At 39.2% G+C, this 26,547-nt stretch overlaps 1 protein-coding gene across 1 annotated transcript; it reads right to left on the bottom strand.

Annotated features, from left to right (window-relative positions):
• Positions 1-1,955: 1,955 nt before the first annotated feature.
• Positions 1,956-26,298, bottom strand: RDH10 (retinol dehydrogenase 10). Its single transcript, XM_021530602.3, has 6 exons — positions 25,861-26,298; positions 25,155-25,393; positions 7,104-7,202; positions 5,745-5,890; positions 5,315-5,446; positions 1,956-3,350 (listed from the first exon to the last, which is right to left on the bottom strand). The coding sequence occupies exons 1-6, from the start codon at positions 26,150-26,152 to the stop codon at positions 3,227-3,229; spliced, it is 1,032 nt and encodes a 343-aa protein (XP_021386277.1). The 5' UTR covers positions 26,153-26,298; the 3' UTR covers positions 1,956-3,226.
• Between the last annotated feature and the right edge of the window lie 249 nt (positions 26,299-26,547).

The raw sequence follows: 26,547 nt of genomic DNA, 5'->3' as shown, positions 1-26,547 counted from the left end.
GCTGTTTCAGGGACTGTTAGAAGACCTCATCTTGGTAACGGTTTTATTTCCTCTTTGTGGGCTATGAACTTGGCTGCAATGGAAAACTGAGCAGAGCCTCAAAGCTTCTGTACTTGGAAGACTTGGGTTTTAATGTAATGAAACAAACTCCTGAGGTTAAATACTTACCCAATTACCATGTGCATTATGATTATCAGCTTTTGTTGAACAGAGAACTTATTACCCAGAGACACCACAAAATTAGGAATCAAATTCAGAAGTTAGGTTAATGATCTTATATGCATCAAATTCTTGAGCAGGCACACACTTTCAGAATCACAGTGGCCCATAAATTACTCCTTTATGTGCATTCATTTCACAGCCCTCTGAATTTTCCCAAGTTGCTCCTGAAGACAAGACTCAAGCATTTGTCTATACCAAAAAGTTAGGACAGATTATGATGGTGTTTGAATGTTAAGAATAATGGTTGCTGCCGAATCCTTTATTCATTATGAAGCGAAAGGGCATTGTTCCTGATTAGCTCAACTCAGGGCTTCTGCACAAGTCCTTATGTTGTAAGGTAAGTATACATTTATTGTGTTACCAACTCTACATACAAAGACAGGCCTAATGCGGGGGAAGAACAATTTGTACTACAATGGGCATCCAGCTTCGGTGCTCCAAGCTGCAACTACATAAGATGACCTACTGCACATGATACAGGAAACTCGTGACACCAAAAGTAAGGACACTTGAAGCCTAAACTTGTGTATCTCATTCCAGTGACTGAGTGGGTACACCAAGTTTAGAGATCTGGCAATCCCAGATTCTTTTTAAAGATTAGGAAATAGAGGACAAGCCCTAGAAACCTCCTACAGATGAACCAGTGATGCAAATTGTCCTGCTCACTGGGAAACAGACTGCTACAGAATGATCTCCAAACACCTTGTTTACATGGCTATAAGCTTAGCACTATTATGATAGGAGCTCTGAGAAAATTCATCAGCTGCATATCCTATCAGGTTGTTATAGCAAGACAAAAAATACCAAGAAGCATACCCAAGTAATCTGGGTTTAACAGTCAACTTTCATGGCATTGTCCTACAGAATGAAGGAAAGTGTTCCTACATTAAGCTTCTACTCTAAAGTATTAAACTAGAACTTTTAGGTGAGCTACTTACTAGGCAGGCTTTATGTGAATTAGCACAATCTACCAGTCACAGCCATAAGAGATACAATTTCCATAGTTTCTGATTGTAGCATTAAAGGAAACTCTTGCCATCACATGGTATTTGCAACAAGTAGGGCAACAGAAACAAAGGATACTCTGGTTCCTACTCCATCCCGTCACAAATCTCATCCTGCTTCATAGGAACCACCCAGGCAACTGGGAAGTCATGCAGCCAACAGAAAACCTTCATGGAGAGGTGAGATTGACTTCTTTACATGATTTTTTTTTTTTTTCAAAGTGCAACTAGAGGTGACAGGAGTTTTAGGATTGTTTCCAAAATAGCTCATATGTATCAAAAATACTAACAAGCTGAATTGTTTTGGAGGCTTGAATTGAATTTAGGCTCAGTCTCCCACTCCGTAAGACAAGCACTATACAGCCTCAAAGATCCTTCCCCCAAGCAACTCTCATTAGATCTACAAGGTATCTGGTATTCTCTTTCTCTATGTATATCAGTGACAGATTTTTTCAAAGACCTGAATGCAGCTTTATAGAACACCAAAATTATTACTCTTCATAACCTCTTTGACCACCTACTTCATCAGTGAATTTAGAAGACAAAACTGTCAGGTCCTAAAACCCAATTTCACAGTATCTACTGATATACTTCAGAGATTACACTGTAAACCATGTAGCTGACAAAGTGGACACAGGAGTGAGTCATAAATATTTGATCTGTGTTGTGGAGTTGTGGAGCAAGTAGTTTGTATTAGTTCAGTTTTTAAAGGAAACATTCCAATCACCATTTTAAGGAAAAGGTGGCTCACTTTAATAACCACAGGCATTGGTCACTATTTAACAAGACATTCTAAAAAAGTAATCACAATTTTTCTGATAGTAGTTTACAAGTGGATGGTATACATTAAGATACAGAGGTAGAATTTCACTTTTACAATGCTTCACTAATACAGGTTACCAAATTCAAGGCACAAAATTGTTTGCTTTACAAAAAATACTGTAAAAATGTCATTTGCTGTCCTACAACATGAATACAACTAAAAAAAAAATCTTTACACCCTTTCATATTCTGAATGTAGAGTTGCATCAGGTATTATTCTATTTTTCCTTTGCTAATAATTGGCATATGACCAGCAGTTACATAAACAGTTTGCATCTCAGCCGAGTTGCTTTGTCTTTTAGGCACAAATCCAGTTAGAGAATTCAACACAACAGTTTCCTTAGGGGGGTGGGAGAACTCTGTCAGAAGTAAGAATGAGGAAGAAATGAAACATGTAATCCATAACAGTAAATTGGACTCTGACATATAGAGGAAAATGGAACAGAGCATATTTCAAATCAAGTCAACTTGGAAAAAAAGTCAAATTAAATCACTGACTTCATTCCTAAAAAAAAACAGATGCCCAGTACAAGTTTGCTTTGACAGTATGTAAGACATTCATTTGCCTTTGAATTGGCAGAGATTTACAAATTTCTTTTCATCTTTGTTTAAATAGAACACACACAGTTGCAACAAAAGAGAATTACACCACAATTTGGCCATGTGTCCTTTAGAGAACTTGGGTGAACGAGTGAAGAGATGCATTCAGAAACTGTCCTTGAATTTGCTATAAGATCATGAGAAGTAGCTTGAATTGCAAGATTTCCCTCCCTTCCTAAGTAATCTAAGGAGAGTCAAATCATTTCTGAAACATTCCATCTTCTGGTTGGAGACAGCTCTCAGAAGCCTTAGCAGACTGAGGAAGAGATCACGCAGTGCATCCCTACAAGTCGCATGACTAGTTTACTGTACATACAGTGATATTCTAAAGGACAATGGTGGCAGCTACATTGTAAATTCATTTGAGTTACCTATCACATTTCCCAAGTACTCTAGTCAGTTTTATTTACAGTATATAAAAATCCGTTGATTTTTAGAGTTCAATACACAGGTTTAGGACCCAAGAGAATGCCACAGTAAAATGTTGACATTTGCATCTGTTAGATGCAAGTGCACTTTGCAATTCAGTCATGTAACATTATTGCATTCACCTATAAATGTTAGTCCATCCAAAACTGTTAAATTCCATTTTTTGCTTCATTGTTGTTTGTAGCCTGTTTCCGTTGAGCAATGAAAGGATACATACACTTGTCCGCTCCCAAAAATCGATACATGCATACCACTGCTTCAAATGGCAGAATACTGGGAAAAAGAGGTCATAGATTTGTTAGAAGACAGCATAAAACAAAAACTCTGCTTACATGCACTTTTAAGTACAAGTACTTACAAGCATGTACTTGGGTCTCCTTAAAAAACAATACAATACCTATTGAAGAATTTTCTTAAAAGACTTGAGGGATTTTTATTTCACAGGGCTACTTTCAGAGAACTGAAATTCTAGAGTCCCAGACATACAGGCAAGCAGAAAGGAAAAAATGCAGAAAGGAGAAACAAGCTGTTTATTCACATGCTTCCATCTTAGACTTTCGGTTTCTTCACAAGCAGTGTTGTAGCTTGTTTTAAAGAGGGGCAGGGGGGATTGGGGGCGGGGGTGGGCAAGAGCATCACAGAAGGCCTAGCAAAAGCAAAGCATCTGCCAAAAGCCACATCAGCAGAGGTCATCAGACATTTAAGATATTCTTTAATGTGGGATTAGTGTTAGTTAATGCCATTCTTTGATCACCAGATTTCTAACAACCTTGATTTATATTCTAAACTCAATCATCCATCCTCAAGAAGAAAGGTCCAAAGTAAAGACAGCAATTTCCTTCCCCCTCTCCAGATAAAATTCCAAGAGGTGATTACGTGATGGATACCTGGCCACAGATCCTCCTCTTGCTCTCACATGAACAAAATACTGGTTTTATTTCAAGTGTAATACTCAGGGGCTCTAGTGAAGGAATAAAATGGGATTCCTCAGCCCCTGGGAATAGCAGCAGGCACTTGCTCAGTGGCAAGCAGTACAATTCCAGCTATTAGGAGTAATGACAACTGAAGCACTGAGAAGTAGATGTCACTGGTACAGGTGTCTCCTGTGCCAGCAGTACTGCTTGTGCAGTGACTGGAGGGCCTTTGATCTAAAGACTGCTGCCTGGGGCACAGATTATGCAGAAGCTTTGATCTTCCTGTTGGAAGCTGAAGTGTTGAACCAAGAAAACCCAAAGGGCTTTTGATGTGGCTGTTGCTGCGTAAGGCACCGCTTGTGCAGGAAGCGCTGAAGCACCCTCTGAGCTTCTGGGTGAAAAAGTTAGTTCTTAAATATACTGACAGTAAGCCTTCATTTGGTGTCAGAATAGACATCTCTCTTCCAGGAAAGAGGTGAGCAGTAAATATACCTCTATTTTTTGGTGAGCCTGTCCACCAAGAGATACTTGAGCCAGAGGAGAATAACCATCTTGTGAATTAAAAAAACACCAAGGTGCTCAATTTCAACCATACCTTGCAGAAAGAAAATAATACAATGCTATATTTTATAATTTCCTCCTACACACAACAGATTTAAAACAAAACACAGGCGCCTGTGAAGCTGTTCTCCATAAACTAGAATTCAAGTGATGTTATGTCACAGGAATTAAAGCAGCTCCTGCATTATCCTGCATCACTGAGATGTCAGCTTGGTTACAGATTAAAACTGCTTTCATTCTAAAACTGCAGTATGTTAGAATGAAAGAAGTAATTCCTTTAAATAGACCTTTTGCCAATCTTAGACTGAAAATTAGTTGGGAAAGTACCAATCTTCAGTTTATTTATCACATCTGTACAAGTTCTGAAGAATCTGCAGGTAGGAAGGGCCTTCTCATACACTTGTTCTAGAAACAAGCAGCTAGAGATTCCTCTGGTGATAACTGCCTCATGCCCCATTCCTACAGAGAACTCAAATAGTGGAATTAAAAGTCTGTTAAAAAGAAAATAGGAATCCAATGAGAATGGAAGATACAAGAAGGTTAAAACAAAGATGCATAGATACACAGGACCTCAGTTAAATGAAGCTTCCCAAGCAAGCAACCTACAAGCACACAAACCCAGAGACCTATGAATTCTAGCAAAATGGCACCTATGGCCTGTGTGGGTGGGAGGGTGTTTGTATCCAGAAACTGGACATTAAACTGGACATGCTCATGTATTTTGGGGATTGCATTGCCAAATAATAGCACTTTAGTTCTTACCTTTTCATGAAGGTGACCATATACATGAGGCGAGGTGTGCAGATCATTGGCTGGTCTGTAAGGATGGCTCTCATGGCCTGTTTCACACAGTATTCAGGTTTCAAGGGTGGAAGGAAAGGCTCAATTTCTTTTCTGGAACATTTGATGAAGACAGATTAATATGATACCCAAAGGACCAGAGACCCCAGTGAACAGTTCATTAACTTAATTTCTTCTGAACTTTTCTATATTTGCTGTTAAGTTACAAAGACATAGCTCAAAACTTGCATTGCCTGTGTACAAAAGGACAGAAGACAGTGAATTCAGAAAGTGTTAGACTCAAAAAAACTAACATATAATAAAACAGATAATATTTTTATGATAACACTTGAGTACCTTTAAATACTTTTATGACACTACAATTACAGAGCAGAAGGAGAATTCTACTCACCTGATTCTGCACCCTCTAAACATTCCTGTATCTACAAGGTAAGGGCAGACTAAAGTAGTTTTGATTCCATCCTTTTCAGCAGCCTTCAATTCATGGCTCAAAGACTCATGGAAACCTACAGCTCCAAATTTGCTGGCACAATAATCCTGTGTTGGGAATGAACAAAGCAGGAAAAAAAAAAACAAAACAGACAGATATGATGCTCAAAGCCAGCATACCTGAGGTGATTCTGCACAGATTTTCAAAGCAACAACAAAAGACACCCACTGAATAGAGCATCACATCAACTCATTTATCACTTCACTTTTGAGGTAATTAGCACAGAATCATGAAAGCAGGAAAGCTGCATGTAGGAGGATATTACCTTGGATTCAAGTCTTTGAATCAGGCAGGCTCACATGACAACTTACTCCAATTACCAGTTTGCTTAATAATAAATGGTGCAACAAAGGTCTGAGATACCTAATACTGCCTTGGGTCAGATTTGAAAAACCTTCAAGAGTTGGCAGGGCATAGGTGGAAAAATCTTAAAAGTGTTATTTTTAAGGTTAGTTTCAACAGAAGACACAACCAAGATTTGAGCTCTTCTAGGAGATGCACAAATAACTCAAACACTACTGCTGTCTATGCAATTACTTTTTATTGGTGCTGAATTCAGTGTGCTTTCAGTTGGATGTGTCCATCTCTGTTGGTGGTCACACCCAGTCTAGGAAATTCCTTGTAGCTTTCTCAAGACAGTAAAAACCCTAAAAAGCCCTAAGTTACACCATCTTCATTTATATTATGAAACACTGCAGTTTAAGGTCCTGGATTGAGCCTTACCTATACACAAAGAAGCCTCTGCTTATGGGGTAATATGACCATTATTATTTTAGACACCCTAATTAATTTTCACAAATTGAATGTTTTTTGTTCACACTTACATTTGTATTAGTTACTCAAGAAATAACAAGCTCTAATCCTAACATATTTCTATGCACTAGACAAGTCTCACAAACTGGAGTTCTCAAACAGCTGCTAGTGAAGCAGGCAAGCCATATATTCTAAAAGGTTTGAAGTCAGTTCCTCATATAAACAAGAAATATTACTTATGAGAGCCCTTGCTTTGGCTTCAAGCTTAGCACTGAAGATCTTGGCAGGAATAGGCTGAATGGCACCTTTCAAGTTCCTAAATTTATCAGGCAACTCAAAAGATCACCTGGCATTCTGAAAACCCCAGCCATCCTAGGTGTTTGCTCTAAGTGCCAACCTCCAAATATCTTCGAAGATTTGACCTTATTTCCTTTAGCTGATAATATTAAAAAAAACTTATGTTTGGCAAAAAGTGCCAAATTTTTTGTTCATTATAGTCTAACAAACCTCTACTCCAGCAGTACTGAATAACCCCAGGGAACTTGCAACTGTCACAATGTGTCCATGGTTCATTTCCAGCATCTTGGGAAGGAATGCTTTAGTGGTCTACAAAGTAAAAAAAAGAAAAAAACACAAAAACAAAGTATACATCAGCAACATAAAAAACACTTCATGAACAAATTACATTAGCAATGAGCTCTCAGAACCTTTCAGTTTATCATCAAGAATATAGAAATACATTTTACAGGTTTTGAACTTGAGTTTGTCAAAAATGTTAACAGAAAATGTACAGCTTGTATGTGAATCCAGATAGCAAGGCAGCAAGGATTATATCTGCAGAAATCCTAAGGTTAAAGGATCAATTGAACTCAGACATGTTTATTTTTCCAGAAGAGACTAGTTATCAGAAGGAGATAATTTGACCTTAAAATAGAAGTCACTTTTTTTTAAAGATAGAAAACAAAATGCAAAGTATTTAATTTCACCATCCAGCACATCTCTGAGACCAGTACCAATTAAAAGTTCTAATTATTGGCAGTGTTTTTTAAGTTAGATATTACTAATTTTATCCAAGTAACTTGTTGCCTCAGGAATTTTATATTAAAATAAATACTAAAGGTGGAGTTTTTGCTGTTGTTACTTTTTACCTAGAAAGAGCCACCATCTGCTAGTTTAAATTACTTCCCATCTATCCATACCACTGCTACAGCTAAAAAGACAAGATATACATTTCTGTTACTAATTCCTTAAAAGTTTAAAAATAAAACAAAATAAACTCAAAGCAAGTCTCAAGACAAAACTTTAATTTTAACCTCCAATGTTTATGTTTTGATAGCTGAGCTAGAGTTAACACCTTCAAAAAAATTAAGCAACACATATTGAAGGTACTTTCTGTAAGATCACCCCTACCAGAATACCTATCTTTGTCATCTCTCTCCTGAAGCTGACTCAACACTTCCCCATTTTAAACAAGTATTACATATTTACAATAAAAATCAATGAAGTAGTAAAATGGTATGTGCAGTTATGATGTATTTCAGCTTTTAGGTTGTCAGTGTACTATATGAGATCACTTTTAAATTGCCCAAGAACTTCAGACACTGTTTTTTAATCACAAACATGCCTAGTTAATATGCTAATCTATTAGTGAAAGAGCTACTATTTCAAGTCACTCAGTACCATGAATGCTTTATCCTCCCCAAAAACCTACTCTTCCCATGTAATTTGTATCCAAACTCTGAGCATGCAAATGCCCTTTAAGTATTTCCTACTTGCTTAATTGTTGGTCTGAGTCTTGTCAGCTGCATTCTTAAAAAGACATGCAAACTACAGCTGAATCCATCTAATTCCATTCTTATGCTGTCTGCATTTTCCAATCACAGACGTCAGGACAGTTTTGCTCTAATGATTTTCACATGTTCTTGTACAACATTTTTGCCTGCAGGTGTTAAATGACTAATCCAGACCTCCTAACACCACACAAAAGAGTGTTTTCACTGGACAGCTGGCAGATGATAGAAGATTAACAGACCTCCTGACTCCTTGCCTTTTCTACTGTTGGTTCATACAACTCCTAGATTCTGTCATAACTACATAACAAAGCTAATTATAAAAGATAATCTGAGAGCAAACTGCCTTGGATTTGTTTCTTTCCTCATGGCAGGGATCTCTAAACCTCTTACACAGAGCCTCTGACAAGAATTCAGTTTGCTGTTAACCTAATCTGTGCCATGCACACAAAGTTTCAGCCTCTCTTCCCATGTTGCATGGCAACAAAGCTCAGTCATCATTGGGCACAGCCACCCAAAAAAGAGGCTTCACATGCACAGCACTGAAGTTTTACAGAGTGTTCTTTATTTGCAGCCTGCCTTGCACACTGCAACACCAACGGTGTGTATACTAACCCTGATCCTCAGTCCTATCCCTGTATGCCATCCTTGCTCCCGGCTCAGTCCTGCTAAACAATTTACTCCACTCCCAAATATTTGTCAGCTCCATCAGCAGTTTCCACTTATGTCTCAGCTATCTGTCCACATCACATTGGAATGACTGATTGCCACCTCACATTGCCAGAAAGCTTGATAATGCAGACCCAAGCTCTGGCTGCAAACCACAGCAACTACAGAAAAGGGGCCTTGAAGTTTGTCTTGGGGGAGAGAAAGAAGGGAAAGAAGTAGTGACACATTATTTTCCCTACTACTTTCAAGGCATGAGTCAGTATTGTCTTCCAAGAGATGAACAAGCAAACGCACCAAGCTATTATCTTTGCTATGGCACTGCTTTTTTCCTCTTTTTTTTGGTTGTTTTTAATATGTGAACTATAACTATGTGTCTATAAATGTCTATGTTTAGCTCGGCTGAGGAAGAGAATTTTCAAAGTCCTATATGTGTATATATATATAAATATGTAACATAACCAGACTAGCAAATTTCAGAAAGCCCATTCAACTATGCTATACTATTTCAAAGCATAAAGATTATAAAAACAGAGTTTTCAGAACTTGTGACTAAAGTTACCCATTTTCAACCAGATGAAATTGGCACATGACAAATACAGCTTGTTGAGGACACTTTTGGGTGACGTCTTCAGCATCTCAAGTGCAGACTTGAACAACTCCCAGCAGCAGAACTACAGTCACTTCATCTTTTAAAAGCCATTTATGGCTAAATTGGAAAAAAAACCAGCTTCTCTACTTTAAAGACAATTAGAAATTCATGGAAATCTTTGCATGAGACCTCAGTGTTCCAAGACAGCCTGTTTAGAGCAAGCCTCTATACTTTGTCATGACACATTATCCCAAAAATCCACTTAAAATCTGAAGCTGAGGCAGTCTATAAAGATAGCATAACTATCATATGTAGAAAACTTAGCAGTCAACTATCAACATGTCCACTAAATGGATGTCAGTGAAAGTCATCTCGATTGCTGCCATCCTCCAGCCATCTGCAGCAGCTGGGAGTCAGCACTTGAAAACAAGCGCTGTCAGAGGCAGCCACACCCTACCGGGGGATGCATTTCCAGGCTCAGAGTAAATGCTTGCCCACTGCTCCTCCCAGCTTCCTCTCGCTGGGAAAAACAATCCCAAAGTGAAGTTATTCTTTCGTGGTATAAGCAATCCCCAAATAAAGCAGTGTTCTTACTGAGCTTCTGGCACCGCACACATCCTTGATCAAAGCAGCTTCCTCCATACTCTGGTTCCCAGTTTTTCTACCCGTTACATAAACCAGATCAACCTAGTTTCTTGTTTCTAGTTTATTTCAGCTTCAACTACATCTGCCTACCAGACCTGAAGTCTTCTGTGTGCTTGTTGTGCTGCTGACAAACTAGTTAAGAGTTTGACTGGTTTCAGGCAAGATGCCTCCTGGGTGGCCTTCCCATCTGGAGTTTGTCTGAACAGGTACACAGACCACATTTGTCTTCTGAGGTGATGCATGGACATGCTAATCCTCCATAAAAAAAAAACGAAATTAGAAGACACCAAGCAAAAGATGGGTTTTGTCCATGGCATTAGAGGTCATGAACCAGGTCCCCAAATAATTCAAATCAAGTCAAGTGGTTTAATCGAACTATCTGCCTTCTGGTTTGATCCTTGAAGCTTCAGTTTTATCTCTCACAGCTGCACAGGAAGACATTCAACCAAAACATAGAAGTATTTAAAGTCAGAGCTGGGTCATTTATTCATGACAAACACATCACAGTTTTCCACACTGAGGAAAAACCAGTACGTAGAATACAGAGGATGAAAGAAATTGTGATGGGTCAGGGAAAACAGGGAAGTTACACACTGTTCAACATTGAGAAATGCAAGTTAAGCATCTTCTTCACCCAAAATTAGCTCTTTTTCTTTTTTAAGGGGAAAACTCCAACAAAAACCAAAATCAAAAAGCAAACCCCCAAAGCATAGTAAGAACATGAACTTTCTAACCTGCAGTATACTTTAGATAGAAACTAGGTAGGAGAGACAGAACATATAAAGTTCTTGTGAACAGATTAGAACTAGCTTTTCAAACTAGTTCATCCTTTAAGTGTTTTGGAACTTACAAATACATTTTTAATCTTCTGAGCATTTCCCTCTATCCTTTTGAATATACCAATACGACCAAACTATTCCCAGTAGCTGTAACCAAACTTCTATTTCATGTGCACACAGCTTAAATGACTTATTTCTCACAAGTGTGAAACTGAACAAGCATTTACATGTCACTTCATAGCTTTCGTAATCTGTTCTCAACATTTTGGTTTACGGCAAATTAACTTCTAACAGTCTAGCACTTCTTCCCTCCCCTTCCCCAAATTCTTTAGTTCCATTCTTAATGAAACAAAACTCCAAAGATTGTGCAACACAAAGAGCAGCACAGCTGCAATGTCAAGACAAATTAGTTTAAATACAGCAAATGAGAATATGAAGAAATACTGTGTTTGGGAAAGTGATTTTTTTAATTAAATTTTGGATTAATTATTTTTAAAGAAGAAAGCAAACATCCACAGAAAACAATGTTAGCTGTATGCAGCTCAAAACAATGGATACTGAATACGGAAAGCACACCAAAGTAGAAAAGTATGTGCTACCTCATATTTACTTTATAGCAAAGAAATAAATAAACAGGTACCAACACATAAGGTCCTTTAAGTTTCTATTTTTCAATACAATAAATTTCTTCATACTTTTTGCCTTCTGTCAACAGCCTTTTTAAACTATTTTAATGGCTTAAATAAGCTGTATTACTGTAAGGCTGAAGTACCTTTATGCCAAAGTATATACCAACGCTCATTTTCCATACAACTCCTTCAGGTAAGGAGCATGGTTATTTTTTTGATGCTTATCAAAAGAGATGAATTATTACATCACTAGTTATACACAACAGTGGTGCACTGGTATAACACTACACAATTTCTCCCAAGCAACAGCTCTTCCTGACAGCCAGAGCAACTGCCTAACAGCACAAAGAAGTGCACTTTTGGATAAATGTATTGTTTTATCTTCATGTTAAAAACTATTCAGGCAAATCCAAGAAACAAAACTAGTGTGGTTAGGCAAGGACTCGCATCCAGACATCTCTGGGAGCTAAGGTACCAGAGACCATAGCAGCCTGCTGCCACACATTTGCTAATTTGTTAGTTTAATAGTGACAAGAAAAGTTTTGAATCCAAAATAGATGTTATATCCTCCTTCTCCTTTAGCATGGACATACACTCTTTTCTTCCCATTCTTCTTCACAGCCTACAGCACAGCACACTGCAAGTTCTCTTAGTCCTGTGCAGAACAGCATGTGGCCACTCTACCACAGAACTGAACAGAGGTCCATGTACCCCAGTTTCTTGCTCCATTCCAGTAATTGAGAAGAAATGCACCAAGATCTGACAAAAGAGCACCTCTAATTTTTCTGCAGTCGTACCTGTAGTAGGTTTGTCCAAACTATGTGGTATTGCACTAATGCACCACTATAAATGTTGAAAGGGAATGTGCCTGAAAGACAGAAAACCCCTATGGCAAGCTTATCAGTAAACACACAAGTTATTTTTAGCTACAGTCATATATCCCAACTTATTTCAAAAGACAGCCACTTTACATACAGTTTATAAACACAGGTTAATACCTCACTTACAGGATTACAGGGGAAGTCATCACCAAATTATTTAAGAAAAGACCTTGAAAATACACCCTAGAACTCTTTCACAGGAGAATTTATCCAAGTTAGGCAATGTAATATCCAAAATGCCTTCTCACACACCAAAGTATGAAGCTGCAAGCCTGCATTTAACCATTTACTTTCCTTCTAGCTTTTTTGTTTCCAAAGAGAACCAAGAATAATTACTTGTCACTTGAACAATAATTTCAATTACTTTTCCCATATAGCCTCCACATCCTTCCTGAACTCCCCTATACAAGCATCTCTGAAATGTTAGCTTAAGGTGGGAATATTAACTGCACTATGACTATGTGAAAATATCAGGTACTGAGTTGAAGACTAGAGAGACTACATAATACAAAGGATGTGGCTCTGACAATAACAGGCTGAATACAGCAGGCAGACAGAGGTCTACAACTACTGTTGACCTTGCTAACACAAGGGACCAAAGCTGTACTTTAAAGGACATCAGATGTCTCTACTGACTGTTTTCAAGAACTGCTGGGCCCCTTCTGGATAATTAGCCACTGTCTAAGTAAATATTTGAATAGCTGTGGAAATTAGAACTATTTTTGATCTTTGGGTTCTATTCTCAAGAAATTATAATGAACTATAACTCAGAATTACACAGTCTTTCTAGAGTAATGAATTAAAAAATAAAGTCATATTTCTGAGATTTTTTAATAGGACTACCCAGATCCTTTTGAAGCAAAAAGGATTAAAAGTTTAGTGTTAAAAGCAATATAGGAAACCATTCACAGATCGTCCTCAAGTGTGCCTTGCACAGGCCCTACATTCAGAACAAAAAAGCCAAACCTACCAATATTTCATCTCAAAATAAGTCCCTTTTTTATTTATCTCGCGGCAGGCAACACAACCTTTAAGTTCTCACTGAAGGTTTATTTGTCCTCCACATAAAAACCCACTGTTTTGAGTCCACAAGGATTCCTTTAATATTGACCTGCACCAGCAGTTAATGCTTAACATACAAGCACAGTAATAATGCTATAATTGCCATGCAACCAGGAGCCCATGAAAGACCATAACAGACTTAAAAGTCTACAACAATGATGAGTAACACAGAAGCAAAGCCACACATACACTCCCCAATACCTTGGATAGCCCACATTAGCAGACAGAGATAAATCTACTCAGTTTTAAGAAGTGAAGGTAATAAAATAAATACCCTCAAGATGTTAAGTCACAAATGAAAAGAAACATAAATTTTAAACTGTATTTAATTTACTGAGAAATAGGCATACTTTTTTTTCTCTCCCAGCTCTGCATGAAATACTGCATTGAATGTACATGAAGCCTTAGATTAATAAAAACATAAGCTATTAAATGATTCACTTGATTTATAATTTATTATTAATTTATGGAAGTAATTTTCTCTACCCTCATGACCAAGGTGCATACATAACATCCCCTGCTTCTCAACAGACATATTAAATCAGCTGAGAAGTATCAAAGTTATACAAAACAAGCTTAAATCCTATTTATGGAAGTTTGTAAGTGTGTTTGCTAGTAGCAATAAGCATCTGTCATACCATTTGCTGAAGAACATGTATGCTACAGCCCACATTTACATTACTACATTGTTTGGTATTTGTATTGTTTAGGGTTCAGTTCCAGAATTTCTCCAGTTTTCAAAGCCAATAGTCACCACTTCTCCTATGAAGAGCTTAGTTATCATAGTGGTTCCTCTTTTACATGGAGTTTACTCATGTTGAGTTTATCAGACAAAAGCTGAAACTGAATTAAATAGTTTCTTTAATCAGAACTTAGCGCCACAAAGCTGTTTACAATGGGTAGACAGTAAAGATAAGATAAGTAATGCTATTAAACAAAAAAAAAAAAAAAGCACACAGGAAACTAATACCACTAGCTATCTCTCAAACATTAATCATTGATTTCCACTCTTTACTACTAGAACTAATGCTATGCCTAGGGCAACTGAACATTGCCTGACTAAATTGCCTTTTGTATAGTTTGTTAACAAGTCTTAGTTGAAAAAGGCTGTGTCTACAGAGAGAGGGATGTGAAAAATGCTTAGGGAAGGACATTGCAACAGAATTTATAATTACTGCTGCCTTATCACATCACTACATTGTCTCCCCCTCCTTCCTTATAAAGACTTAATTTCCTGTGATCTTACTCTACACTGGGGCAGAAAACAGCTTTATTCTCCCTCTCATCTAAAGTGTAGGCTAAGTAGTCAAGAACACTACCTAAGTAATACAATTCTGACTTCAGAAACTTGCCTCCTGAGCATCAAGGTGGAAAAGTAGCGCTCTGCGGCTTATCAGACTTCAACGTCTCTTCAGTAAAGCTTTTCTCCATCCCCCATCACTGCATCAAACTAGATTTTGGGAGCACCATAACCTAGAGCGGGGGTTTAGGTACACAGAACACAGGCAAAGGCAGCCCTGATTTCTCCTAAAGAACACTTTTCACTTGTGTTTAGGAGTCACTACTATATATAGTTTCTATATAGTTTCTGGGCATGAAGAAATTCAGGTATTCAAGCTGAACTACCCTTGTTATCACTATACCAGCAAATGGAGGTGGACCTGATGACCTTCAGAGGCCACTTCCCACCTCAGCCATTCTGTGATTCTCCACTTAAGTACACCAATTCCCTGCTCAACAGCCCATTCCCTCTTCCTCTCACAGGAAGAAGAGGAAGAAGTTCATAAGCCAGCTGAGACCTTGCACTCTTCATCACTATGTAAACTGCAAGTTTATCAACACAGAATCTTAACTAACTGGAAGGGATGCCAACTCCTCTGCTGTATCTCTGACAGGAACTCTTGCCTGCAATAAATTATCCTGCTCTGAAACAGTGTCTGTTCTACTTCCATTTCTCCTTCTCCTTTGGCTTCAAGCCCCTTCTGCTGGAGGGAGGGCCAAATGAAGCAGTGCAGAGCAGGCAGATGAATTTCTTGTGGAATTAACATATTTTCAGCCAAGTTCAGCACATACATGTACCATACTGTTTTCAAAAACTATGTCCCTGTGGCTATCAGAAGACTTCCAGTAACTACAGTACTCTGCCAGCTTCTTTAGGACATTCCAAGTCCTCACAAACAATTTTTCACACTTTGAATTTTAATGAATTTAAAGCTTGGTCAGAGCAATCCAAACATACTGGATTCTTGACAGCTAGCAATGAACAGGGAAAAAGAGTATCTCTGCTTAAGTCATGTAAAAGTGCAAAACAGATTGCCAATGATGTTTGTTGTAAATGCCAAAGTAATCTAAAAGATGAGACTGAATAATAGAGGTATGTCTATTACATATCTCTATAATAGAGGTAAGGCCTAGTAAGAGGGCTGTTGGAGGCCCAGCTGTGTGTTTAATCCACCTTACACATAAAACAAGCAAGTCTAGACCAAAGTGAAACAAAGGTATACTTGCAGACTTCTCCAGACAGCACAAATTTAGTGCATATCTAAGCAAGAGAACTGAAGGTTTCAAAGTACTCACTTGCAAAAAGCTGACCTCTTCCCTCCTGGTCAAAGGCATTTTATTAGACAAGCTAATATTTATTCTCCATAAATATTAATCTCCTTCTACTCTCAGACTATCATAGCTATCCAAACACAATTACTATTCATTTAAAATAAGTATTACACAGTTGGCAGCCACTGAAAAGTAAGATGCATCTTAGAAAGTGAATCCTTCCACTGAAATCTACAAGATCAGTATTTGAGCTTTCTATAGAGCCATGACTAACCAAGAGCTCCAATGTGGATGTGACAGCACAGATACACTCCTGCAAATTCAGGAGTTTAAATGACAGTCTAAGTAGGTAGCAGCACCAACCTTGGATTTTTCAACAGGCAGATCTATCAGTAAAGATGACCTAAAAATAGGTTTATTCAAATGTCAAATTTGAAATTACTTTAGAGTTTTCTACTTAAGTAAAACAGGAAGTTAACACTTGCCTACTCCATTCCACAAAAGGTGGTTTAAGCCCTGCTGAAGTCAAGGGACTAGAAATTCTTCTTTGTTTATATACTGACAAATGGCTGTGTCAAAGGATTTGTAGCATTTCAGAGCTATGTTGACATTACTGTAACTAACACATTAGTCCCTCACCTTCATTAGCACAAGTTTGCAGCAAATGTCCAACCATTTGGAGAGCAGTTATTTATTGCCAGCTATTTGATAATCTTGAAAAAATGAAAACATGTCCCTATGAGTCTACAAAAAAACCCACATAAATTCATTTTAGAAAAAACTATTAGATAAGAGCTCTGAATATTTTTTTTCAGTGAACAAGAACAGAATCCAACTTTTAAATACACATTTTTCTCCAGCTTGCCATAAGCTTAGTCATCTTCTGGACTATTTAGTAAAACTTGGTATTTTAGTCTACAGATTTCCAAAACATTACTAGAGAACAGTACTGTCAGAACCACTTACGGAAAATATGAAGTCATTATTCAAGTTTTATGATTTATGTAGCAGGCTTTTTAAGAAGTGGCTAAGCATAAAGGAACTGCCATATTTTATAGATACCTTAAGGCCAGCTCCTCTGAACAATGCAATTCCTAGAGTACTTGCAGGCAGATGAAAGCTGAGTCACTTTACTCATCCTGCCCAGCTCAATCCCCAAGCCATTGTTTGGAATCATTTCCTTCATAATGAGGAAAGTGATTATGCTACAACCTAGTAGTATCTCACAAGAGGAACAAGACTAGAAGGGAAGTTTCCCTTTCCACATAGCAGTCTAGAAGAGATAAAATTAGCAGCTTTCCTCCCTGCCCTGCAGACAAGTTAGCAAGCTGAACCAGCTCACCCTAACATCAGTTGAATATAAAAACTAGTGCAGGGTAAGAAACAAATTCAAGGGATGGTCCCACAGGACAGAGTACCACAATTAAGCTTCCTTGTAGTTTCATCCTAGATCAACAGGAATTTTGACAAGTTACTTCTAAACACAGACACATAAGCTTTTTCGAAACACCACTGGGGAGTACTCAAGAAGCTGTCACACAAGTTCAAACAGATGGCAGAAGCAACCAGTACCAGGGCACATTTAGGTGCAGAATTCAACAGCCAAACAAACTTGAATTTCAAAAGGCTCACACTAAGTCAGCCACCTCAGCACTGCAGCTGTTCCAGCATTTCTTGGCCTACCATGCCCTCCCATCTCAGCTGTGATAACTCACTCATGTCAAGTGCTAATTTGACTGACATATAAATCATTTTACTAATATAATTATTTACAAGAACAGAGTGTTCATTCAAAAGTGTAAGCACAGATGTAAATCTCCCCCCCATTTGTGACATATCTGCTTTCAAACTAAACCCTCAAACCCCCAAGATTCTATGAATCTCAAAGTCTATGCCTACACACCTATATTGTAACTAAATTTTGAAAGACTCTAATTTTTAGCAGATAAAGAAGTCTAAGACCACACGTAAAAGCACACAGCATCACATGCAAATCAGCTTCAGTTTGCCTTTGCAGAAAGACATCTCCCATTTTTCACAAAAGACAGAGAGGTATCAGTAACTCAGTTTTACCATCAGTGTCAATAGCCAGAAACCTCAAAGGTCACACGGAGCAAGGCTTATCAAGTGAGTGATGCACTAACTTTTACATACAGAGAATTGTAGAAAGATTTAGAACTAGAGTATATAAAATCCTTTCATCCCCACAGGAAAACCCCGGAAGCGAAATCAAAGCATGAGAAACATTGGGAGAGAATAATAGTTCACAGCTGATAAGGATAAAAGTAGAAAAGATTTAAGAAGTGCAGTGCTAAAATGACAGAGATGGTGCTAGAAAACATAACATTCATCTTTCCTCAGCCTGTCTAGTCAGAGTAATTGATGACACTGAGAGCTATGAAAAAGGATTTCATACCCACACAGATCAGTTAAGAAAGGTCTTAGGCAGTGTTGCAAACACTGGGTTAGCAGGACACTTGGCTGCATCATAATTAAGATTGCTTTTCTCCACCATTGAGCATACAAACACAGCTGTCTTCTCCAATACTGCTACAGTCACTTGGTTATTACAGGAAGTTAATAACAATGACATAACATTAATTTAGCCAGTATTCATAAGACAAAGGTGGATGTTACCTGTAGAGGGAAGAATCTGGAACTTTAAAATCCATTGCCCTTCTAACCTCTACAGCACAAGAAAGGCATAAACATGGTCTTTTAGATGAGTATTTCACTGAAACATTGAAGAGTTGCTCTCTCCACTTGTAGCATGGTTAGGCACCACACTGGCAAAGACCATCATCACATTCAAGGTTTTCCTGTCTCCCCACATCCTTCACAAGTAACTGCATAATTGCAGACCAAAGCCAGGTCAGAGGTTTTTGGTTATTCAGCTGCTACTGTGTTCCATAAGGAGGAGGAATATAACCATCACACTGATCACTCATCCAGGACCATGCCTTCAGATAAGATTAGCAATCCTGAAAACATTCACACAGTTTGCTGACAAGTCTCCAAACCTCAGAAAAAGTCACAGGAGACTAAAGAGCAAGATTATCCCAAGTTCCTTACATCTGTAAGTTATACTGCAACTCCAACTTCATTTTTGATAGATGTAGAATTGCAAGCTACTTAATAATTAATAATTCAGATATGTTTCAAGTAGTCTTGGCATGGTCTCTTAAGGACAACTATCCCTTAAGTGAATTTTCACAATGCTTTTCTGTGAAACATTATGGTTTTCACCTAAATTCTTCAAGCTTAATACAGTTTAGTGAATGGGAGTAAACAGCTGATCACACCTTGTGCTACCACCTTGGACAACAAACAATCCATGGGTCACAATCTGCGAATCTCTATTTTCTGTTCCTTGAGACTCTAAGATCCATGCACTTTTCAAATGGCACAGCAAATTTTAAGTTGCAAAGTATGACTGAGAGAAGCTGTCACAAAGACTTAGGTGTAACTGAAGCAGTTCAAGGAAAACATTATGGAAGGTCATTTTAGAGCTGTTAACTGACTGGAATGAAAATCAAATACTTTTCATCATCAGTGAGAGGGAAGGGAAATGCACAAATTCAGCTGTCATTTGAACAAAAGTCAGCATTCTCCACCACGCAAGGAAGATGCTCTGGAAGAGAAAGTATATATAGGAAGGCTGGTGTTGTAACACATTCAAAGAATCTTCAATATGATTTTCCCACAGCCTTAAACATTGCTAACTAGTCAAGAGTGCTGTAATTTATTCTGCTCACACTCTTTGATATGTAACTACTTATTTATCATCAAGATACAGTAGACAACGAAGAACCAGGACAGAACAGACTCAAAAGCCCTTAGGGACTAGAGCTGAGAAACATGTGGAACAACTACAGTTTGGTGGGCGGCACTGTGGAATCCCAATTATAGATGCTCAAACTCATGATTCCCACACAAGGCAAATGAAGAGGCGTTTTGCATAAGACTAAGACCTACCTAGCACCCCATCCCTACATGCTCAGTTATGCATGTCAACACAATGAGTACATTGCCAAAAGATTCATTTTTGTCAACTTCCATTACTATTCTGAAACTGGTGTAAGATTGGTGCTATGGTCAAAGCTCAGACATTACAGGCACCTAATTAAAGGGTCTGGGCTGGTGTCTGCATCAAAAAACAAAGGAAAAAAACATGAATGCTTAAGTGATCACTATGGCTAAAACATGATTACAAAGCTAAGATACAGATATACACAAATTGTAAGATACAAGCTATAAAATGAAAGACTGCATGATGGTAACTGACAACTGAGCATGACACAATGCTAGTCCTCATAGACATAAAGTAAACCCACAAGGAAAGCTCTGAACCAGTAGCATTGTGCCCATTTTAATTCCAGAAATATATATCCACCCCTTTATTTTCCAAAACTTGTGCTAAGTACACTGCTTTATAAAATGGGAAAGGGAGGAGGATAGTATTTTCTCATTTGATAGATTCGCTCTATTTTTTTGAGAAATGAACCCAGAAACATATGAACAGCAGAACCATACCAAAGCACTTAAGTTTTAAGTATGACTAAGTTTTAAGTATGTTTCCATAGCTAAGAGTACAATTGCTTTTTCCTTCATACTCACTACCCAGCATGCTACCACGGTATATGAAACACATGTGCTGTCCAGGGTAATTTACTGGTGGCATGGAGTTGGAATAATTGAGGAAGGGAAGAGATAGTTTTGACAATACATTTTGGATCACATACAAATGTTTAGCTTGAACTTGATCTGGCTCATTTTTCAAAGAAACAAGTCAAGAACACTTAGATTAAACTTCGTAAGTGAACTTGTGCATCTTGAGGTACAAAATCATGAAATTAAAAAGAAAAAAAGGAAAAAACAGTTAAAGCTAACTTCACTCATCTGAAATACTAATATAGTTGGGTAGCCTGTTAGTGGAATATTGTGTCTATATTTGATCGTCGATGCTAGAATCCTAAATTTGACAGAAAAATTAAAAATTATGCCAACAGGCCAAAGATTTAGCAGGGTATAGTTTCAAATCTCATAAGCTACATTTTCTTCCACAGAAGATTCCATGTGCACACTATGAGTAATTCTTCTGTTTTTGAACTAAACAAGCTATAGGCATAAGTGAGCATTATTTAACACCAGGGAGCTTAAAGACAATACATAAATACTGATACGTTATAGGTAACTATAGCCCCTCCAAGGCTTTAGCAATCCCGTCAGTCTAATGAGACTGATAAGTACAGCAGCTGCATGAATGGGTATTTAATTTATTAACTGTGTATTAACCATCTTCACAAGGTATATTTAAACTTTAGAGTTTTTCATGAATGCCCTAAGTACCTGAATCTCTCTCTAATCAGTATTTATCTCCCCCTACCAATGTCAGGCCATCTAAAAATTACTTCAATTCCTACAGAGATGTCAGCATATCTTCAAAAAATCAAGCAGCTGTAAAAAAAAGTAAGAAAAACCTACCCAGGCTAAGAAAGCAGTACACAAGTTTTTAAACTCTGGGTCCTAGTCTGTCTCTATGTGGGTTTCTTTTTAATATGACAGAGCTGGAGCAGAATGCTTTTGCTTCCCCCTTATGGTAAGTTGAAGAGAACTTTAGGAGGAAAGCTTTAAGCCAAAATATTTGGAGTATCCACATGAGAGGGAAACACAGATCACTGATCTCTCAGAGCTGAGTACTGAAGACCTGTGGTACAGAAGGATCTTCATGCCACAGAATTTCAAAACCTGCTCATCACCCTGCCCTCTTCCCCAGCAACCAAAACTAGAAGGATTGCCCAGGTATTATAGCAATGTCCAATATTAATATCTACTTATCCAGCAATAGACTATTCTTCAAGAAAGTGCTAGAGTAGGTACAAGACTCTGAAATTGTCCCAAAATTAAGAGTTTGTAGTTTTATTCAATATGGTGCCATTTTCTAAACCACAGTATTTTGATACTTAAGCTTTATTGTAAAACTACCAGAAAAAAAAATCCTCCAATTCCTGTATTTACTAAAATCTGATTTATCAACAGCTTTAAGTTATATTGTGACAACATTTTTGAAATTTGAATCCTGACACATGATAGAAAATTTCCTAGTCTGTATAAATTCAGTTCTAATAATTGACAAGTGTATCCAAGTAAGTCATTATTGTTGTAACAGGCTGGCAGGAAAGGTAGTGTTACACCCCTGCTACAACTTTATGTATCTGCAAATTATAGTAAACCAGAGCTGGCTTATTTCAAACCAGGAATGGATTTTGTCCCTATGTTTTCAATATCAGAAGCATTCAAGTTATCACAGCATGAAATAACAGGTTTTTAATACTGCAGTGGATTTTATGCTGTGGAAATTGCTACATGATGCAGTGGTGACATTTTTATATAGAACACTCACAGGAAGGATTACACAAATCATGCATGTCAGCACAATGGAAAGCATCTGTTTAGGCTGTTGCATGCTGCTAAGGCTCTCTTGACTGCCAGTTTGTGATATGGTACACAGCCCAGTTGGAGTCACAACAGCAAAACGGTGACAGATTTTCATGTCACTGCCTACTGCAAAAGTTGGGCAGCCTTCTGATGGTAGCTGCTAACATAAAAGCAAGATCAGATCACCTGCATTCTGCATGGGGAACAGGCAATTAATCTGATGTCAAATGTTCCAAAGGACAGTACTGGGGCCTTATTTTTAGTTTTTATATAGAAACACATTAATGTTTGATTAACGATTAAGGGATAAAAAAGAATTTCCCCCAAACCACATTAAAAAAACTCCACACAACACACCAAAACCTCAGAAAGTACAGACACTTAACTACCGAAAGAGTATTACATGCAAGATCCATGTCTTTACAAAATCCACTTACAGTTTTTTGGACTAAACGCCCTCCAAGAATACTTAAAAGCCTACATAATGCTCCAGAGTATTAGCTTCACTTTTGGACCACCAGTTTAGCTGACACGGAAAAGATCAGCTGTATAAGACTTCACACATCTAGACACATTGTTCTATTTAAGTCAGCATTGACTTGCATCAAAAAAGTTGGCTTCAAATCAGCTGATTCAGATGATATCTTATGAATTAAGTAGTATTACTTTCAACAGAAGTCCACCCACTATTGGTCAAGCCAATCTTTTCTGGGACCATGAAGGGGAACACAAGGAAGAGCTGTGCCAACAGCAAAAAAATAAAAGGAAAAGCAAAGCAGGACACAGAATCTACAGGAAGTTTACATATGAACAGATCCTCAGTTAAATCTAAAGGGCGTTGACTACTCCTTTAAAACTTAAGCCAAAATCTCAAGTTCCACAGTCCAGACATAGCTATACCTTCTTGAAGTAATTTTTTTTTTTTTTAAAGCTACTTCACACTAATGTTTAGAGATAGATGAATGGAACTATTATGGAAACCCAATCATAGCAATACAAGACTCTAAGTTTAGTTTCCTATTACTGTAAGAGACTCAGAACACACAGAGTGCTTTAAAAAGGTCTCTGAAACTGTTATAAATAAGTGTATGACTTAGGCCTGAAGGAAGAACAGCTGGAGAATTTAGGATCCTCCCATATTTTAATCATGGTGATGTCATAATTTAGAGTTCTTGGAAACTGTCAATTCAACATTTAAGCCACATCAATAACAGTCATTAAATCTACTACACATCTCTATGGGCTTAAGCACCAATTTAACTTTTATTAAGGGGAACACACAACTCCTAATTATAAGAAGTCATATAAGCATTCTCAGAACCTCTCGGATTATTTAAAAATATATACTTTGAGACTTTAAAAGAACTCCTAAACACACTATCTCCTGTGCACTCTCTGCAAGCTTTACAATACACTGGAAAGAGACTGCTCTGCCATTAACTGTGTCACAGTGCAGATTTAAAGTGGGTCCTTCAGGGTTATGAAACAGCATTTCATTTCCATGTTAAAAAGTTGGCTTGGGAGGGCCTTCTAAGTTTTGAAGATGAGGCACTTTATAAAATTGTGTTATGAAAAGGTAAGATCAGTCAAAGGAGGTTTAAGTTGAAGTATATTTCAGATTGCTTAATCTTCTCATTGTTATGCAAGTGTATTTCATAACCTTATTTGAGGACTCAAAGAACAGTTTTAATACTAACAATGGTCTCAGTCTGTCAGCTAATGCTAACCCAAGTGTGCATCATGCCCTCCTTCAACACTCCAATTTATGTAACTCCACACCACTATGGGTCTAAAAATAAATCACAAGGGAAAACAAGGTTTAGATGGACAAAAAGAGTAAGACCACAAACTTGTTCTCCTTAATTAGCACCTGCTACTTGTGGAGACAATAGCATCCCAGAAACCATCATTAAGATTTTCTTACTTCTACAGTGAGCCTCCAGAGAAAGCCATGAGGATAAATACACAGGGTTCCTGAAAAAGTGTTCCTGGCTCGGTTTCTTGAGAAATCTTTTTTGCCTTTCCTCCCAGCCTTCAAAAGGAACAATTTGCCTCCAAGGCAATTTAAACAACATTTTCAGCAGGGGTTTTAAAGATTTCTTTTCCAGAAATGTGCAAGTTTGCTATTATAATCATCATTAAAACAGTATATTAAAGCTGCTAATATGCTGGCAGAAGAGTATGTGAGAAAAGAAGCCATTCATTAACAGTAACAACCTTTAAGCAGATTCAGAGATTATTGCTTGTAAAGGATTTAATACCCAAAGCTACAGAAATGGCCAGAAGACTTAGAACTCTGGATTCTAGGAGGATACAGCTGATTAAAAACTATTTGTTAACAATCTTAATACCAGCATTCCTGTTAAACAGAACAGTGAATTCAAAACAAGAAACACCCAAAGCAGTAATCCTACAAGTAAAAAAGAACAAGTACAAACCTCAAGGAGACAGGAGTTCTGCAACAGCAGTTCATTTCCCAAAATTAATTACCAACAAGGGCAGCAGAAAGGAGTTTATAGTTACCCAGAAGTGTGCGTGACAGTTAACCATCATGGTCCTCTCAATAAGCTCATCAGGACACTCCAGAAGATGGTGCCCGGAGACCACACCAGCATTGTTAACCAGGACAGACACCTCGCCAACCTCCTTACGGACCCTCTCAGCTGTCAAGTAGACATTCTCTCTTTTGCCCACATCACAGGTGTACGTGTAAACCTGCAAGTTGCAATGGGGCAGCACATCTTTCTCTCCATCTCCAGCCACTAAAGAATACAGATAAAAGAACAGAAGGGGTGGGGGGCAATAAGGTTCTTGCTCATATATTGACATTCAAACAAGTAGTTCAAGCAGAAATAGCAAATACAATTTCAAACCGCCAAAACTTTTATTTACTTTGGTGTCATTGCAGTACACCAGGAGTCAGCTATTTACTAACGCCGCTACGTGTTTTAGGAAGAGCTGCAGGTTTTAAAGCCGCTGCTGGGGTCCGAGGCTCCGCGAAGCAGGTCTGCGCTCATCGCTGCCGGCACAGGGCCGGCTCTGGCTCGCAGGAGCACCGTCGGAGCGTCTGACACTCTGCGCCCGGCGGTCTCCAGCCCGGAGCCGCTCTCAGGGCCCGCCGCAGGTGAGCGCTGCTCCGGGCTGGACCCGCCGGGCGCAGCCCCGGCTCCCCCTGCCCCGGGCCGGGCAGGTGAGCGGCGGGGACAGCGCGGGGAGCCCCGCCGCTTACCTCCGGGGGCGGCGGCCGCCGCCTCCTCGGCCATCTCCCGGTAGATGTGCCGCACCATGCCCGCCGTCTCCTCGTTGCTCTGCGTGTTGATGTCCCACAGCACCAAAAGCGCCCGGCGCCGGGCGAACTCCAGGGCGAAGAGGCGGCCCAGGCCGCTGCCCGCCCCGGTGATCAGGCACACCTGCCCCGCCACACTTTTCTCTTTGGGCCGCACCAGCCACTTGGCCGCGGCCAGCACGAACGCCCACAGCACTCGGAAAGTCACCACGAAGAACTCCAGTAGGATGTTCATGCTGCCGGACCGCGGGGCCGGCGGCACGGAGCCTCCTGGCCGCCCGGCTCCCGGAGCTGGAGCCGCCGCTGCCCGGACCGCCCGCCGCGGGCACCGCGGGAGGCTCCGCTCACGGGGGTCCCGCCGCCGAGCTGCCCCGCCCCGCGCCGCTCGCAGCCCGCGCCCGCCTCAGTCACACACGCCGAGGACGGAGCCCGGACACGGCGCTGCCTGCCTGCCCACCGCCTGCCCGCCCTGCCCCGTCCCGCCCGCGGCCCCGCTACTGGCAGTGAACATCTTGCTCGCTCGGCCCCTCTATATAGGGCGGACCGGGAGGCCGAGCCCCTCCCCCGGGCCGGCCCATCCCGCCCCGCATTCCCGGGACCCCCCGCCCCTGTCCCGCTCCGCCCCGCCGC

Source organism: Lonchura striata, chromosome 2, assembly GCF_050655825.1.
Source record: "Lonchura striata isolate lonStrDom1 chromosome 2, ASM5065582v1, whole genome shotgun sequence".
NCBI lineage: Eukaryota > Metazoa > Chordata > Aves > Passeriformes > Estrildidae > Lonchura > Lonchura striata.
The sequence above is the reverse complement of the archived record's forward strand: the minus strand, read 5'-3'. Positions and strand labels throughout refer to the sequence as shown.

What these genes read in the sequence shown, in the direction of transcription:
- RDH10 (XM_021530602.3), bottom strand. Translation starts at nt 26,152, where the DNA reads ATGAACATCCTACTGGAGTTCTTCGTGGTGACTTTCCGAGTGCTGTGG. An exon ending in GGCGGCCGCCGCCCCCGGAG is followed by an intron (nt 25,394 to 25,860) that starts GTAAGCGGCGGG and finishes TGTATTCTTTAG; the next exon opens with TGGCTGGAGATGGAGAGAAA. An exon ending in ACTGTCACGCACACTTCTGG is followed by an intron (nt 7,203 to 25,154) that starts GTAACTATAAAC and finishes TTTACTTTGTAG; the next exon opens with ACCACTAAAGCATTCCTTCC.